General features: G+C 39.5%; 5 protein-coding genes across 7 annotated transcripts; 3 read left to right on the forward strand and 2 right to left on the reverse strand.

The window, feature by feature from the left end:
* Window positions 101-2,068, forward strand: LOC18775787 (pentatricopeptide repeat-containing protein At5g61370, mitochondrial). Its single transcript, XM_020564084.1, has one exon. The coding sequence runs from the start codon at window positions 132-134 to the stop codon at window positions 1,662-1,664; it is 1,533 nt and encodes a 510-aa protein (XP_020419673.1). The 5' UTR covers window positions 101-131; the 3' UTR covers window positions 1,665-2,068.
* LOC18777042 (probable xyloglucan 6-xylosyltransferase 5) lies at window positions 3,342-5,315 on the forward strand. The gene has a single exon (XM_007209062.2). It carries the CDS (start codon window positions 3,661-3,663, stop codon window positions 5,038-5,040), a length of 1,380 nt encoding a protein of 459 aa, XP_007209124.1. The 5' UTR covers window positions 3,342-3,660; the 3' UTR covers window positions 5,041-5,315.
* Window positions 5,506-6,819, reverse strand: LOC18775999 (protein yippee-like At4g27740). 3 transcript variants are annotated; one of them, XM_020564086.1, is made up of 3 exons: window positions 6,742-6,819; window positions 6,270-6,377; window positions 5,506-5,875 (listed from the first exon to the last, which is right to left on the reverse strand). In XM_020564086.1, the coding sequence occupies exons 2-3, from the start codon at window positions 6,360-6,362 to the stop codon at window positions 5,651-5,653; spliced, it is 318 nt and encodes a 105-aa protein (XP_020419675.1). In that variant the 5' UTR covers window positions 6,363-6,377; window positions 6,742-6,819; the 3' UTR covers window positions 5,506-5,650. The 3 variants fall into 3 exon arrangements, with proteins under 3 accessions (XP_020419675.1, XP_007208840.1, XP_020419674.1); XM_007208778.2 differs by lacking the exon at window positions 6,742-6,819 and adding an exon at window positions 6,523-6,670 and having other exon boundaries at window positions 6,270-6,370; XM_020564085.1 differs by lacking the exon at window positions 6,742-6,819 and adding an exon at window positions 6,523-6,667.
* LOC18775716 lies at window positions 10,720-12,040 on the forward strand. Its single transcript, XM_007209608.2, has 2 exons — window positions 10,720-11,392; window positions 11,538-12,040. Exons 1-2 carry the CDS (start codon window positions 10,865-10,867, stop codon window positions 11,625-11,627), a joined length of 618 nt encoding a protein of 205 aa, XP_007209670.2. The 5' UTR covers window positions 10,720-10,864; the 3' UTR covers window positions 11,628-12,040.
* On the reverse strand, window positions 12,268-15,770 carry LOC18776511 (probable receptor-like protein kinase At5g61350). The gene has a single exon (XM_007209790.2). The coding sequence runs from the start codon at window positions 14,999-15,001 to the stop codon at window positions 12,344-12,346; it is 2,658 nt and encodes an 885-aa protein (XP_007209852.2). The 5' UTR covers window positions 15,002-15,770; the 3' UTR covers window positions 12,268-12,343.

A 15,772-nucleotide genomic window follows, 5' to 3' on the forward strand; every position in this document is an offset into this window, starting at 1 on the left:
TCATAAAACGTTGGTAAGTATTCTCATTTTGCAGTAGGCTGGCAGACTATGTTGGGGGGCTGGCGGACTATGTTGGGGTCAAGCTTTTTATATAATGCAGTCTAACTGTTTGACGAATATCCTCATAGAACATGCGTTCTGTATTGATATCAAAATGGCGGAGGTGTTTGCTGTACAATGCAGTCAGCACTCAGAAATCTCAACACTTTTTGTGTTTTTACTACTCTACCATGTTGCCTGCGTCGCCGGAGCTACAAGAGCTGTGTACTATTGTTTCGAGAGCAATTGGCGGTTTAGATGATTTGGAATTGAGTCTAAATAAATTTACAGGTTCCTTGACATCGTCGCTTGTGACCCAAGTCATTGATTCTTGCAAAAGCGAAGCACCCACTAGAAGGTTGCTCAGGTTCTTCTCGTGGTGTCATAAGAATTTGGATTATGGTTTGAAAGACAAGGATTATAACTATGGCATTCGGGTTTTCGCGGAGAAGAAGGACCACACGGCAATGCACATTTTACTTTCTGACCTTGTGAAGACTGGAAGGGCAATGGAAGCTCAGACTTTTGGTCTTGTTGCTCAGGCTTTGGTCAAGTTGGGGAGGGAAGATGAGGCATTGGGTCTGTTTAAGAATTTGAGCACATACAAGTGTCCTCAAGATGGTCATACAGTCACCAGCATTGTCAATGCGCTTTGTTCTAGAGGGCATGCTAAGAGAGCAGAAGGGGTTGTTTGGCACCATAGGGATAAGATTGCTGGTATAGAGCCTTGCATTTATAAGAGTCTTTTATATGGATGGTCTGTGCAGGAGAATGTGAAGGAAGAAAGAAGAATAATCAAAGAAATGAAGTCAGCTGGGATCATGCCGGACTTGTTTTGCTATAACACATTCCTTAGGAGCCTTTGTATGAAAAACCTTAAATGCAATCCTTCTGGACTTGTTCCCGAAGCTTTAAATGTGATGATTGAGATGAAGACATATAGAATTTTTCCAAATTCCATTAGTTACAATATATTGCTGTCTTGCTTGGGAAGAACAAGAAGAGTCAAGGAATCTTGTAACATTCTTGAGACTATGAAGAAAACAGGTTGTTCTCCGGATTGGGTCAGCTATTATCTTGTTGCAAGAGTGTTGTATTTGTCCGGCAGATTTGGTAAAGGAAATAAGATGGTGGATGAGATGCTTGCAGAGGGCCTGCAACCGAATTGCAAGTTCTACTATGATTTGATTGGTATACTCGTTGGAAATGAGAGACCATATTATGCTCTTGAGCTATTTGAAAGGATGAAGGCAAGCTCATTGGGTGGTTATGGACCTGTTTATGATGTGCTGATTCCCAAGTTTTGTAGGGGAGGGGACTTTGAAAAGGGTAGAGAACTTTGGGATGAAGCCATGGCTATGGGTGTAACTCTTCGCTGCTCAAGTGATTTGTTGGACCCCTCAATCACAGAGGTTTTCAAGCCAACAAGGAATGAGGAAAAGCTCAGCCTTATAGACTGCGCCAAAGCAAAGGATCAAGAGAAAGTTAAAAAGAAGATGGGCAAGACAAAGAAGACCAAGAAGAAGATGACAGAGAGGAAGGTGAAGAAGAAGATGACAAAGAGGGAGGTGAAGAAGAAAATTAAGAAGGTAAAGAAGGAAAAGAAGAAATCTGCTGCAACTTAATCGGTATGCCTATAACTTGTACCGTTTTCTTTCTTTAGCTTTCCCTTCGGTTCTGTATTCGTATACATTGGTTGAAAATGAAAACTCTTGAAAAATATCTGAAGCAAGATGACATTGGTAATGGAAATACAATGTTTGTATGCCTGTTCTGTTTGAATGGTTACTCATTTGGCCAAATGAATTGAATTTTGAGTGTTTTGCCTGGTGATAGTGGTTGAGCTGGCTTTGAATCTGAAGTGGTTGGTAAACTTGTAATAAGAGCTTAGGGAAAATTGTATCAAATGATCACATTTTATATGTTTTTTGTAACTCTGTTTTCTTTCACTTTTCTGAAATTTTAGCCAAGTTGTAAACTATTGGTAAATTCATCACATTTTAGTCTACCAGTTGGTTGATTAATTTAATAATCCTTGTGATCCAGAAAGTTAGGAAGGTAAATTGTCTAATATTGTACCCAATTTTATTAAATTGTTTGTCACAGTTGTCTTTTTTTCGTCTAATTGAGCATCATCACCGCAAGTAATTGCATCTTATTAGATTAATGAGGCCTGCTAATTTATATATTACCAAAAAAAATCAAATTAAAAATGGAAATAAAACCCTGCTAATAAAAATATTGAAAAATGAAAAAATGAAAAGGGCAAGCAAGCAAAACTGCATCAACAAAAAAAAAAAGGCTTGCTTTGCCTGCTATCCGCTAGAGAGAGACAAGGAGTTGAAACATGGCACATGGACCATGAGCATCAAGACACTGGAGACTGACATAGCAACTGACATGGGATCTTGTGGGGCCCTCGATCCCCAATCTAGCACCAAACTCACATGCCCAGTTGGGTTAGTCAGACGACGTGGAATTGAGGAGGGTATTGTTTTGCACGCGCTTGAAGTGGCGTGGGAGTGAACATTCTTCATGGAAAGTACAAGTCGGCGTTTCGAAGCTGAAACGCGTTTCTTGGTGGTTTAGTACCACGCGTCAAATTCCAGCCGTGGAGGCGGAGGTGCAGAACAGGCCGGACACAGCTGCTGAGCTTAGGAGGCTCCCATTGACTCTGAAATAATTAAAAGGTTGGAGATTATAGCTATGGTTGGAAAGGAAATAAAAAAGACATCCATTGTTTTCTCATCTTAAATGAGTAAATTAGAAATGTGTGTCTCTTCATCAAAGTGTCAAGCTATTGTATTGAAGTGGAATGAGATATGACTAAAGTATTTTCTTAAAGGTTTCACTGAAAATAGAAATGAAAATGTGGCATTTCTTAACCTTTACTTTTCAGTGTTTTAAAATACGGAAATGAACATTTTTCATTCTCATCTTTGGGGATTACACATGACAGTTTCATTGACTTGAAGTTTATTGTGCGAACCAAACATGCAATGATAACATTATTAATCATTTATTTTGGAGATATCACAAATTTTGCAAGATACCTCATCAAATACCATTATTACATTGACATGATTCTACCGGTGAACACAATGTATGGTGATGAAGGCATGCCCCACAATTCTCTCTCATGGGAGATGAAACACATGATCACCATAGGTCAGAGGTCCAGTAAATCCGGGCTCCATATTCATTTTCGACGAGACCCAATGGGATTTGGGCCAAAAATAATAATTTAAAAAAATAGTCCAAATCCAGATCAGACAATAAAATATAAAGACATAAAGCCCCACGACAGTCGGTGTTGGACACATGTCTTTACACTTCCCCAATTTCTAATCATCTCTCAAACAATCACACGGACCTCGAACCAACCTCGCCAGCAGTTGCCACCTCGCCATAACCAAACACTCCCACCATGTCCTCTTCTTCCCCATCACCCTCCTCTAGGGTTTTACAGCGTCTTCCAGGCTTCTTCTAGCCTTTTTTATACAAATTTACAGTACCACCCAAAAACCCAAAACACACTCAAATTTACACAAGCCAACAGCATATATTACATACATATACAGTTTGAGCAGGTTTTAGAGAGAAAGAGGGGGAGAGAGAGAGATGGGTCAAGACAGTAGTTTTACAGCTCAGAAGAGAAGTGCTGGTGGGTTGCCCACTAGCACCACTGGAACCTCGGCCAATGGCCGAGCAGGTCGTGCTTATGGGTCTCTGCCACGTGGCCGCCAGATCCAGAAGACCTTCAACAACATCAAAATCACCATCCTTTGCGGCTTCGTCACCATCCTTGTCCTCCGAGGCACAATCGGGGTCGGCAACCTGGGTAGCTCCGAGGCCGACGCCGTCAACCAGAACATCATCGAGGAGACCAATCGGATCCTCGCCGAGATCCGATCCGACTCCGACCCCAACGACCCGGATGAGCTGACTCAGACCGAGATCAACCCCAACATCACATACACTCTGGGACCTAAGATCGCGAATTGGGACAAAGAGCGGAACGCTTGGCTTCAATCCAACCCTGAGTTCCCGAGCTTGGTTAACGGTAAGCCTCGCGTTTTGCTCGTAACTGGGTCTCCTCCTAAGCCGTGTGATAACCCAATTGGGGACCATTATTTGTTGAAAGTAATTAAGAACAAGATTGATTATTGTAGACTTCATGGCATTGAGATTGTGTATAATTTAGCTCATCTAGATAAGGAACTTGCTGGCTATTGGGCCAAATTGCCTTTGATTCGAAAACTGATGCTTTCGCATCCTGAGGTTGAGTGGATTTGGTGGATGGACAGTGATGCATTGTTTACTGATATGGTGTTTGAGCTTCCACTCTTCAAGTATAATAGTCATAATCTTGTAATTCATGGGTACCCGGATTTGTTGTTTGAGCAGAAGTCGTGGATTGCGTTGAATACCGGTAGTTTTTTGTTTAGGAATTGCCAGTGGTCTTTGGATTTGCTTGATGCTTGGGCTCCAATGGGTCCCAAGGGTCCGATAAGAGAGGAGGCTGGGAAGATTTTGACTGCCAATTTGAAGGGGAGGCCGGCGTTTGAGGCCGATGATCAGTCAGCATTGATATACTTGTTGCTTTCACAGAAGGATCAATGGATGGAGAAGGTGTATGTTGAGAATTCCTACTATTTGCACGGTTACTGGGCTGGATTGGTGGATCGGTATGAAGAGATGATCGAAAAGTATCATCCGGGGTTGGGTGATGAGAGGTGGCCATTTGTGACCCATTTTGTGGGTTGCAAGCCTTGTGGAAGTTATGGGGATTACCCTGTTGAGAGGTGCTTGAGCAGCATGGAGAGGGCTTTCAACTTTGCAGATAACCAGGTGCTTAAGCTGTATGGGTTTAGGCACAGGGGATTGTTAAGCCCTAAGATCAAGAGGATCAGAAATGAGACGGCCACTCCTTTGGAGTCTGTTGACCAGTTTGATATTCGGCGGCATCCGGTGCATGGGGATAGTGGATCACACAGCTAGTGAGTAAAACATCCTCAAATGTGTGATTATTGTTAGTTAATGATGTAAAACATCAGTTACAGAAGATTTAAACTTGATAACAGTTCACGTTTACTTGTATTTTTGTTTGATCAGTTGTCTTCTTTCCAACTTCCAAGAACAATAGAATAGAATTCTTTCACAATCTTGAGATCATCTTTGTATTGTGTTCTAGTAATCCTTAAGGAGGAATTTTATTTATTGATGGCAGTATACTTTGCTACGTTCTTGTTTTTCGGGTTGATCCGAAACGTTAACCTCTTCTTGCTGCTGGCTTTATGTTGTGCTTGATTAATATGCTGCATGAGTATTTGAAATTATATGAACGTACTCTTAAGAGATTTGCATAGTTTGATCTCTGTTTTAAACACCTCCACGCACTTTGAAGCTAGCATGCCAGCAACTTGTGGGTGGAAAAACTACCCAACAAACAGTGCTTGCGCCTCCAAATCCAAATTTGTCCCAAATTATAAATATAAAAAAGATGAGAATCTACATTTCTCAACAAACAAACAAGTGAAAAAAGAGTTTCCAAATGGAATTATTATGAGCAGCAAAGTGCCTTGTAAATTGTAATGGGGGGGAATTACAATTAGTACTCTTTGGCAATCTTTGCTCTCTCAATTATAAATTTGCCTTCCTTGTACCTCTCAGATATTTCATAAGCTCGAACGTACTTCCAACCCAAGACCTCCCCACAGTTGCTGCAAAATATGTCAGCTATAGAGAAAACGCCAGTCATCAACTTCCTGTCCTCCTTTTGTCCCACAATGATGTTCATTGCATGAGAGAACATATATCCTGCCCCTGATTTTGTCTAAATAACACAACACATTTCATTGTTGGATATATAATTGCACAGAGTCATTAATATAAGCATACATTTGTGATTAAATTGTTGGATCATAAGATTATTTAAGTTGGTGCTTGTTTACAGAACAAAACACCAAAGTAATTAACCAAACTAACAAGCTCATTCATCAAGTATGGCCTCTCCCGGCCCCGGATTCCAGTTCAGGAAGCTCCTCTTCAGGAGCTGGGGCCAAGTAATGGATTTGACCATAGTGACATAGGAGGGTAAAGAAAAAATATATATCAAATATCATGCCATAAGTTTTGGGATAAATAATAATAGCATAAGTTTTTAGTTTTCATCCAAAATTTTGTTGATAACAAGGGAGTCAACTCAACTACATCAATTAATTGCTCACCACAAACTTTTTAGATACAAGATCATCACGCAGCGCAAGAGGATTTTGGCAATTTCTGCAACTGAAGAAGGGATTTCCACCAAATTGCGCCATTTCTGAAACTGAAAGCTTTCAACACCAACAAAACAGAAATCAGATCCCATTGCAACAATACAAAGGATGAACTATGTATGCAGGCGATGAGGATATAAAAAGACTGAGCCAGTAATCTGAAAGATAAACAACGGAAAGAGAAAAGTTGAAATCTTCCTACATGGAGTATTAGTGTAGGATCAACACCTTATCCACCCAAAGATGAGAATGAACAGCATGAGGCAATCATATTTATAAAGATATGATCACAAAACCAAGACCGTTGACTGTGAAAAGTACAAGACTAGTAGTTGATGAAAATAACTAAAATGATTAAAAATTCAACGGAAGCCTATGAAATATTTGAACCAAGAAGCTGCATAGAAATTTCATCCCTTACCTAATATATCAGAAATTTGGACTCAAAGGCGGAACAAAGAATTTTTTAATGGGTAGGCAAACTAAAATTTTTAGTTTAAAATCTAATAATTTTTTTATAAAAAAAAAAAAATAAACAAAAAGAAAGAAGCAAACAATCAAAATTATACGCCTATACGTTTATGATCTACACGCAAATGCCATTCATTGGTTTAAAAGAACAGAAAAGCCTTCAAGAACACACATATGGTGGGCCATATAGGTTTTTTTTTCTTCAAAAACTTGCCAAAAGGAAGAAGTTATTGCTATTGGCCAATATAGATATATGTTTTTCCATCAAAAGTCAGTGTTTGGACTGCCATTTTCTTCCTTCCCATTCATATTTTTTTTAGGACAAGTGGAGAGCCCATACGTTGTGACATTGCCATCCACAGCCTAGGCTTTCAGTGAAGCAAAAACAGTGGCCCGTTGCTTTGGACTGCAAAGTCATTCATTCATTCTCTTTTGGAACATATTTTTAATTGCAAGTTTTTCTTGGCGTGAAAATGTCCCGAAGGATAATATTATGGCTTAGGTTAGAATACCAGGATTCTTGGTGGATGGATTCAGTACTGTGATTTTTTGATTAATTTTTTTTTAAAGTAGAATGGAGGAAGCATATGAAGTGATTGAGAGCGACTAGGGAATTGGGATGATATAGCGGAGAAGAATTTTCATGAGACGGTTATGCTAACTTTTATTTTTATCTCAATCATCACGTGACCTACCCAAATGACCATGAGGCACAAGTTGGGAGGGATATGCTAGCTTGCTGAGCAAACTTTATTTTGTTGATGTTACAGGCTTATAGCTCATATCATATAGCTGCTTTTGGTGGTGCATTTTCTCATTTGTGAATAGCAGCTGTAGATGATAAAATTCTCAGGAAACAATATTATAGAGGTCAAGGAGGAAGAAGCAGCAAGAGATCATGCTAGGCAGCAACTTGCTCCTTCAACTGTACAATTTGTGATCTTGTAGGCAGTTACTGCTGCAAGCTCAAATTAGCTAGGATTAACGACTCTCTATCCATATATTATATATACTGGTTTCAATCTGACACTTGTTCTTTTTGGTCAAACTTGTCTTACCTCTCCAAAAATAAAAACAAATATTATGGTTAAGATTGTATATGAATAACAATTGGTATATGATCCACACCACAAGGACGTTTCTATGCAATATAGCCTATGTTTTTTTTATGATGTCAACTTTTCTCAATGTTTTACTTTTTTTATTCAGTTACTTATTAAGTTTATATTCATATCTATAATAATAATTGAAATTCAAAACTAACCACAAACTCATAACGTTAAGAAAATATTATAATAATAACTATCTAATTCAGTGGTCAAATAGTTTCATATTCACGTTTTTTTTAAAAAAATCTTTGAAGGAATATTCAAAAAGTAGACGGTTCGAATAATTGAAATACAATGTGTAGGTTCATAAAATAATAAACTATTTAAAATACCCACACAAAAAAAAGGCCTAACTTACTAGACCCATTTTCTCATTATCAATTTTAAATTGAATTGCTAATAAAATATTAATGATAAAAACAACTCAATTGGTGTGCTTGTACAGTTCAAGGAGGAAGATTATACAATGCGGATAAGAGATCATGCCATGCACCAACTTAAACAAATAGTTCCATCAACTATACAATTTGTGTGCTTGTACAGTTCATTTTGTAAAATGTAAGGTCAGTCTCCCAAGCGAAATCCCAACTTTGGCTCCGAGGGAGTTCCCTTGTTGGAACAAAAGACATTGTTTTGAGTTCTCAAACCCTTTTAAGATGGAGCAATCTTGAATATAGTTGAGTGTGATTAAATTATAAATTATCAAATCATGGTAGTAGTTTCAAATTTTGTAACTTACCTCCAGAACCCCACCTTATAGCTGTTTCAATTTTTTTATTTCAAAATTAGGTCTCTGTACATAGCTGTGTGGCATCATGTTTTATACCTCTTCTTCTCTAATTGTACATCATGTTATTTCCTTAACAACAGCCTATAACACCATCCAGGTTCTGGAGGTGAGTGTGTGTCTCTGTACATAGCTGTGTGTCATATAAAATCTTAGGAAAAGAAACCCCCTTTTCATAACAATCTCAACCTTGAGTTATCTTTTGAATATAGGTTGCATTTAATCTTAAGTTAGAGAAGAGACAAGGATAAATTTTTTCATAGAATTACCAGTGACTTCTTCGAGTAGTAAAGAATACGAGGTACAGATTGGTGCAATAGTAATGATGCTCATGGATGGGAATCGTGTCAATTATGAAGCAGAAGAAAAGTGCACAAACAACTACTACTTTGGGCGACAATATGCAAAATTGATCGTTTGGGAAACCACTTACCATTCCTGAAGAAAGGTTGTGCAGTTGGTTTTCTCCCAGCAAGATGTGTTGCTAGCTGAAGCTCTCCAAGTTCCAAAAGACCAGTATTTGCCAACAATCCAGTCATTAAAGAAGTTTAAAGTTCACTATTTCCTTCATATTATTGGATAGTGGATTGAACCCCTCACTCAAACCCAACCTACAACCTCCTCATTTCTGTACTGCTACTAGCACGCTATTAGATCTTCAAAAAGTGTCCCCTTTGACGGCCTTTTTGGGGGGGTGTCGAAGGAATGAATATTTCACTACCTTAGTAAGTTACAAACAAGCCAAATACAACAAACAAAACAATAAAACAAAAGCACAACTAAACAAAATAAAAGTCCAACTATAATACACATAATGTAGGCCCAACACAACAAAAAAACCCTAAGACACACACAAACCCTAAAATCACACCCAAGAGTTCTTGATTTTGTGGCCTTTTATTGTGACCGTGGTTTCGAATTCCTTAGAGTTCTTGATTTGGCAAATGTTGATGTGACTCGAGAAGTTGTTTAGTTTTGTTGTCTAATTGTCCAATTATGGGAAGATTATCAGTGTATGGTGCCACTAGACATTGTCCTTGCCTTAGAAGCATTAAAATTTATGATGCAAACTTTGTGTCATTTATTTATGTTGGGCTGGTAATAGGTCGTGTCATGTCAGGATAATAAACATGTCAAAAATGCTCAACCAAAAATCCGGCCTATTTAATAAACGTGTTGTAGCGGGTTCAAGTTGTGTTGAGCATGTTATTAAACAAATAATATGTTTAATAAATTATTAAACATGTCACATGTGTTAAGAGGATACTGAATTCAAAATAGAGATGAGAATTAGAATGAGGAGATCCACTTAGGCTAAAGGTTTTCTGTTGAAAGGGTTGGAATCCACTATCCTAGGTGGAATAGAATATAATATACCAATACGCATGCCACATATTAATTATTAATAATAAGTAGTGAAAAATAAGTAGTATATGTGTCAAGTAGGTCAATTCGGGGGTTTGCGGGTTCACTCTAAATTCGGTTCATTTAATAAACGGGTCGTATTGTACCCGTCCATTTATGAAATCATCAAGTCTGACTCGAGTTCACGTCCCTATCCCATATAGGATAGGGCCGGGCTTGTGTTGTGCCACTAAATGGGCCGATATGGGCCCGCTTCAAGCTTGACTTATGTATTGTATTTTTCTTGTAACTTTTTTTACTACTTCATTTTTAGTTTTTTTTTTTATATACTGTCATATGTATATACAAACAAAATTTATTATTTGTTGAAAAAAGAGGCCAATAGCTTTATTTGAAAAAAGGCTAGATTATTATTTGGGTTTTAAAAATTGAAAATTGAAAAATAAAATTTTAATATATATTATTAAAGAAAAGAAATAGACTTAGGAGTTTTAAAAGGGCCGGCCCGACTTGCACAGCCCATGACGGACTACTGGCCAACTCGGCTCATTAGGTTGAATTATCTTGTCCTGGCCCGCCTAAAGACATGAGCCGAGCCATGTCGGGCCTTAACTTGCCATGTCATTAATTTAACGGTGAAATTGACGAACAGCGTAATCTGGTCAGATTTAGAGGCATTGGGTATCAAATTGATCAAATAGATGAAATTGAAACCTCTGGTCCATTTCGATGGAGTAAAGACACACCATCGGAGGACGGAGGCGATCCTTTGCTTCCATTGTGTTTTCTTGAGTCTTGCAGCGAAGTGAAAAATGGTGGGCGAGCACTTTGCTCCAGAGGGCTTCGAATTCAAACAAATCCCCAAAACCCATTTGAAGGAATGCTCCATGGTCGCCATCAGAGACTCTCCTCTCTCATCCTACAATGACTGCTCTGTCTTCCCTCCAATCAACCACGAAAATCTCCACCTTCCATCACAACCCAATCAACAACACTCTGACCCATCGCCATCTTCTCCATCACTATCATCTTCTTCGTCATCGTCGCTGTCCTCTTTTTCACCTTCCGATTCCGATGAATCAGGCCCGGTTTCACCGTTATCGTCAGGTACGCAGGTCCGGAAACCTGGTCAAGGCACCACCTGGATAGGAATTCGGGTTGAAGTAGTGCGTTCCAAGCTTTTTGCCATGGCTTCCTCATTTGGGTTCGATAAAGTTTGGTGCTTTGCCTCTGGCGCGGGCATGGCGGCTGGGGTGTTCATATTGTTGTCCTTGTACTTGCGCGCTCGGCAAAGGCGGTATCGGAATCATTTGAAATTGATTGTGAAAGAGAAAGATGAGGTTAGCTGATCATCCATGTTCTTAAAGTGTATGAAATTTTATTGACTTTTGTGTGTTCGTAGAAATTTGATTTGCCCAACAATGAAAAAGCTGATAACTTTATTTTCAATATAGTCTCCTTATTGTTGATTTGGTGCATTTGCAGAAAATTAATAAACTCCTGCACCAAATTGCTCAGATGAACGAAGTTCTGGTAGCTCGGCATAGAGTTCTGGCTTCAAAACTGGCTAATTGACTTAAAGAAATACAACATCATTAGCTGCTGAATTGGTGAAATTAGGAAGGCCAGTACAATAACAGAGCTGAAAACATTGGGGGGTTTGCAAATTGCAATAGCAAGCTAATGCTCCAGTCATCTCTAAGGAGAGAGGATCCCATATCTCCCCAATCTCAAGTTGCAATGGCACAAGTTTGAGCTCTGCTAACAAATTTTAGTGGACAAAGTAAGGAACCAGCAGGTCTGGCACCCAAGCTCTAGAGTTAGATGCACAATGTTCCTGGTTTTTGTGACCCAGTTTAAATATATTAGCTTTTGTATATATTTGGTTTGGTCTCTTTATGTGCGTATGTGTTGACAGATTTTAGAATTAATTAAAGTTCGAGCTCGTGAGTTAGCAACAATTCTATGCAGTATAATTTTCCTGGAAAGAGCATTGTGTTTGCGCTTGACAGCGAAAAAAAAGTCACAGATATACAATGAGGATATTTATAGCTAAAAACGTACGGAGGATAATGCTATAGATGGATAAAGTTAAAACAAACTGCTTTGACAACTTAGCAGGTAATCACTAATATTTTACAGAATTATTAAAAACCAAGAAAGAGACCTATCTAGAAGCTTTTCTCAAACATTTTTTTTGGTCGATTTTCAGAAACTGGGAACACAAGTAATTCAATCAAAGCCTGCTTCATCACACAGCATAGAACCTGAACAATTGGAAGTATGGCCAATTACCTCCCCTGGATATTTCCCTTTTGAGCAAACGCAGGAGAACCAATTGTCACTTCAGAATCATCACTCACTCCAACAGCAGAGCCCACAGCAGAGCCTTCCCTTGAGTCATTTTCACTCGGTTTTTCCAAAGAAATGAGACTGGAAGTTTTATCTTCTGGAGGATCAATCTGTGAGGCTGCCTCTTGAAGCTGTGAAGCGTACTCTAAGTTCCACAATACATCTCCCATGGTAGGCCTATCAACACCATATTCAGCCAGGCATTTCTCTGCAGCTTCTACAAACTTCCTCAGGGAACCAGAGTCGACTGAGCTAGCAATATAAGGGTCAATTATCTTCTCAATCATACCCTTCCTGTGCCATTGCATTGCCCACTCAGCCAAACTCACCTGCTCTCTTGGCAGCGCCGGGTTTATAACAGGCCTTGCACACAGTGCCTCAAAAAGCACCACACCGAAAGAGTAAACATCAGATTTCTCAGTAAGCTGTTGCCTCCTGAAATACTCAGGATCGAGATAACCAAAACTACCCTTCACAGCTGTGCTGACATGAGTTTGTTCCAACGTTGGTGCAGCTTTTGACAGGCCAAAATCAGAAACTTTTGCAACAAAATTCTCATCCAGGAGAATGTTTGTTGTCTTTACATCACGGTGTATGATACCTTGTGCTGCACCAGTATGCAGGTAATGTAAACCGCGAGCAGCGCCAATGCAAACCTCAAGCCTTTGTTTCCATGACAATGGGGGTTGGTTTGAACCATAGAGGTGGTCACGAAGCGGTCCATTAGCCATGTACTCATACACAAGGATCATCTCCGCATTCTCATCACAAAACCCAATTAGTGAAACGAGGTGGCGATGGCGTAGCTTGGAGAGCATGTCCATTTCTGTTCTGAATTCATTAATGCCTTGCTCTGAATTTGGGTTCCCTCTTTTTATAGCAAGCTTAGTACCATCTGCCAACACCCCAAGATACACTTTTCCGAAACCACCAACACCAATCACTGCCTTCTCATCAAAGTTTTGTGTTGCATTTTGTAATTGACTGAAGGTGAAGGACCTTCCGTAGCAATTAGTTGAAGAGAAATAGGTTGAGTGACCACTTTTGCTCTTGCGTGAGCCGAAGACACCTGATCTTCTTGAGCTGCTCTTACTGGAGAATAAGCTAGATTGGCTGGAATGTAGAGGAAGCAGCCATGATGAGAAGCTATTTCTCTTTTCCCAACCTTGAGGTCTTCTTTGCCACCTCACAATAACAACAACAACTAACAACATTGCTGTCAATCCCATTCCCAAGCCAACACCAGCAACTATCTTCATGGTACTTATTCCTGTAGGTCCCTTGTATGACCCATCAACACCGAAAAGACCATCCAAGCTATCCGCTATGTTGCTCATCTTTAGGATCTCCAATCCATTAAGAAGTGCATCCTGAGAGCCTGACTGAGTGCTACCGGGACCAACCTGAACCCGTATGGTATTATTTTCACTGGAGATTGATGTGGCGTTGAGCACAAAATCTTTGTAATAAGCAGTGGAAAGGGCACCCGTGAGTGAAGAAAGGTCAAGATTGGACACGGCCGACATCCCATTGACATATACATTGAAATACAAAGTATTAAGGGCCTTGCTCACAACGTCACTAAAATGCATTCTGATCAAATAGGAAAAGTCCTCTTCAACATTCAACTTCCAGGTGAGGTTAAAATTCTGTTGACTTGTAGCAGAGTCTTTCATGTGTTGAGCGGATGCATAAACCAAATTAGGGGCGATCAACACAGTAGCCCCACTCTGAGGATACTTGATGGCTTTGGGAGCCACAGACACATTTTGAGTTCCTTGTGGAAATGCATTATATGCATTATCAGGCTCCCAAGTCCTTGACAATGTGTCATTTGCAGGAGATAGCAATGGACCTCCAACATTTAACCGGTATCGAACTTGAAAAGCATAATTAGATAAGCCATTGAAGTCACTAACCGGTGAAACTGATGTGGCTGAATTATTGAACAGAGTATCAGGAGCAGAGACAACCTCAATAGCATTAACAAATGCACAGGATTTTTTCTTGGGACTGAAATGGAGAGAAATCCGATTTTCTGTGACATTGAGAATGTACTCTTTAAACACCAAGGTGGTACTGTCTGTCACAGAGAAGTCATGCAAAAGAACATACTTATCTGTGTTTACTGTGAAAACAGCGCTTGTCAAATTATATGTTTGGTGTGGAAGTGGATAGAAGTAAAGCCTAATCCAATGCTGGCCTGGTTTGTTAATGTAGAAAGTGTAGGTGGATTTTTCAGAGAAAATTCTTGCAGTGCGATACAAAGGCTGAGAGGAAGATGCTATATTGGAAGAGGCATTGGGAGTGATTGAATCAACTGAAGCCTGCACATCTTCGTTTGTGGACAAGAGACTAGACGTGTCACGGTCCGATTTGAATGTCCTGCCATCATTGAGTTTGGTTTGTTGTGACGAGCCACAGTCGATGAGAAAATTATCAGGAGGAGAGAATGTGGCTGTAAGAGGAGAAGAGTCATTGCCTTTGGCTGAAACAAAGCTTGTGAGGCTGAATGTTAATACGCACAGGAGAAGGAAAAGAAAGGGTAGGGAGGAGAAGGGCTGAGGCATTGATGCCCCATTTATCTCTCTCCCCATTGATGTCTATGATGGAGCAAATTAAGGAGGAGGAAATGACGGTGGCAATGGCAGTGGTGGCGGCAATGGAGGATAGATCATAGTAATAGAATTGGGCCCAAAAATGCAAGAGCTTAACTCAAGAACAAGGAGGTTGGTGGGGTTATGGGGGAGAGAAGGTATACGTGGATTTCGGGCATGTACGAATGTACAAAAATGCTTAGACAGTTGGAGGAAACAGAAAGAGAAGATGGAGATGAGAAAGGATGTTGTTGGAAGCAAGAAAGGGGAAAACGTGCAGAGATGTTTGTTGTGGTATTGTTTTGTTTGTTTTGTCTGTTTGAGTTTGTGATGAATGAGAGAGACTTGGTAAAACATAGGGAGAGGAGTTGAGAGGGAAGCGAGCTATGCGTTGGGCCCTCAAAGCAACTAAGATTGTCATTGTAATATTTTTACTAGGACAAGCCTTATCCTCAACACAAAATTATATGGTGGCAACGTGGTGGTTTTGGACGTAAACACAATTTCAACAAAATTATGGTTGTCACATTTTAGACTCATATATTAAGGGTATTTTATATTCTATACTCATATATTAGATTTGGGGTATTTATTTGAAAATAAGAATTGGTGCGAAAAGGTTAGCAAATAAACAAAAGAAAATGCAGGCCAATGTTGGTTGGTTCGAATCTTAATTATAAGTCAACTCTTGAACTTGTAGAAAAGTACAGGGTTGGCACCAAAGCATTGTTGTGTAACCAGGAATTTTCTTGTTTTAATCTAAACATTTTG

The sequence above is a fragment of the Prunus persica genome, chromosome G5, assembly GCF_000346465.2.
Source record: "Prunus persica cultivar Lovell chromosome G5, Prunus_persica_NCBIv2, whole genome shotgun sequence".
NCBI lineage: Eukaryota > Viridiplantae > Streptophyta > Magnoliopsida > Rosales > Rosaceae > Prunus > Prunus persica.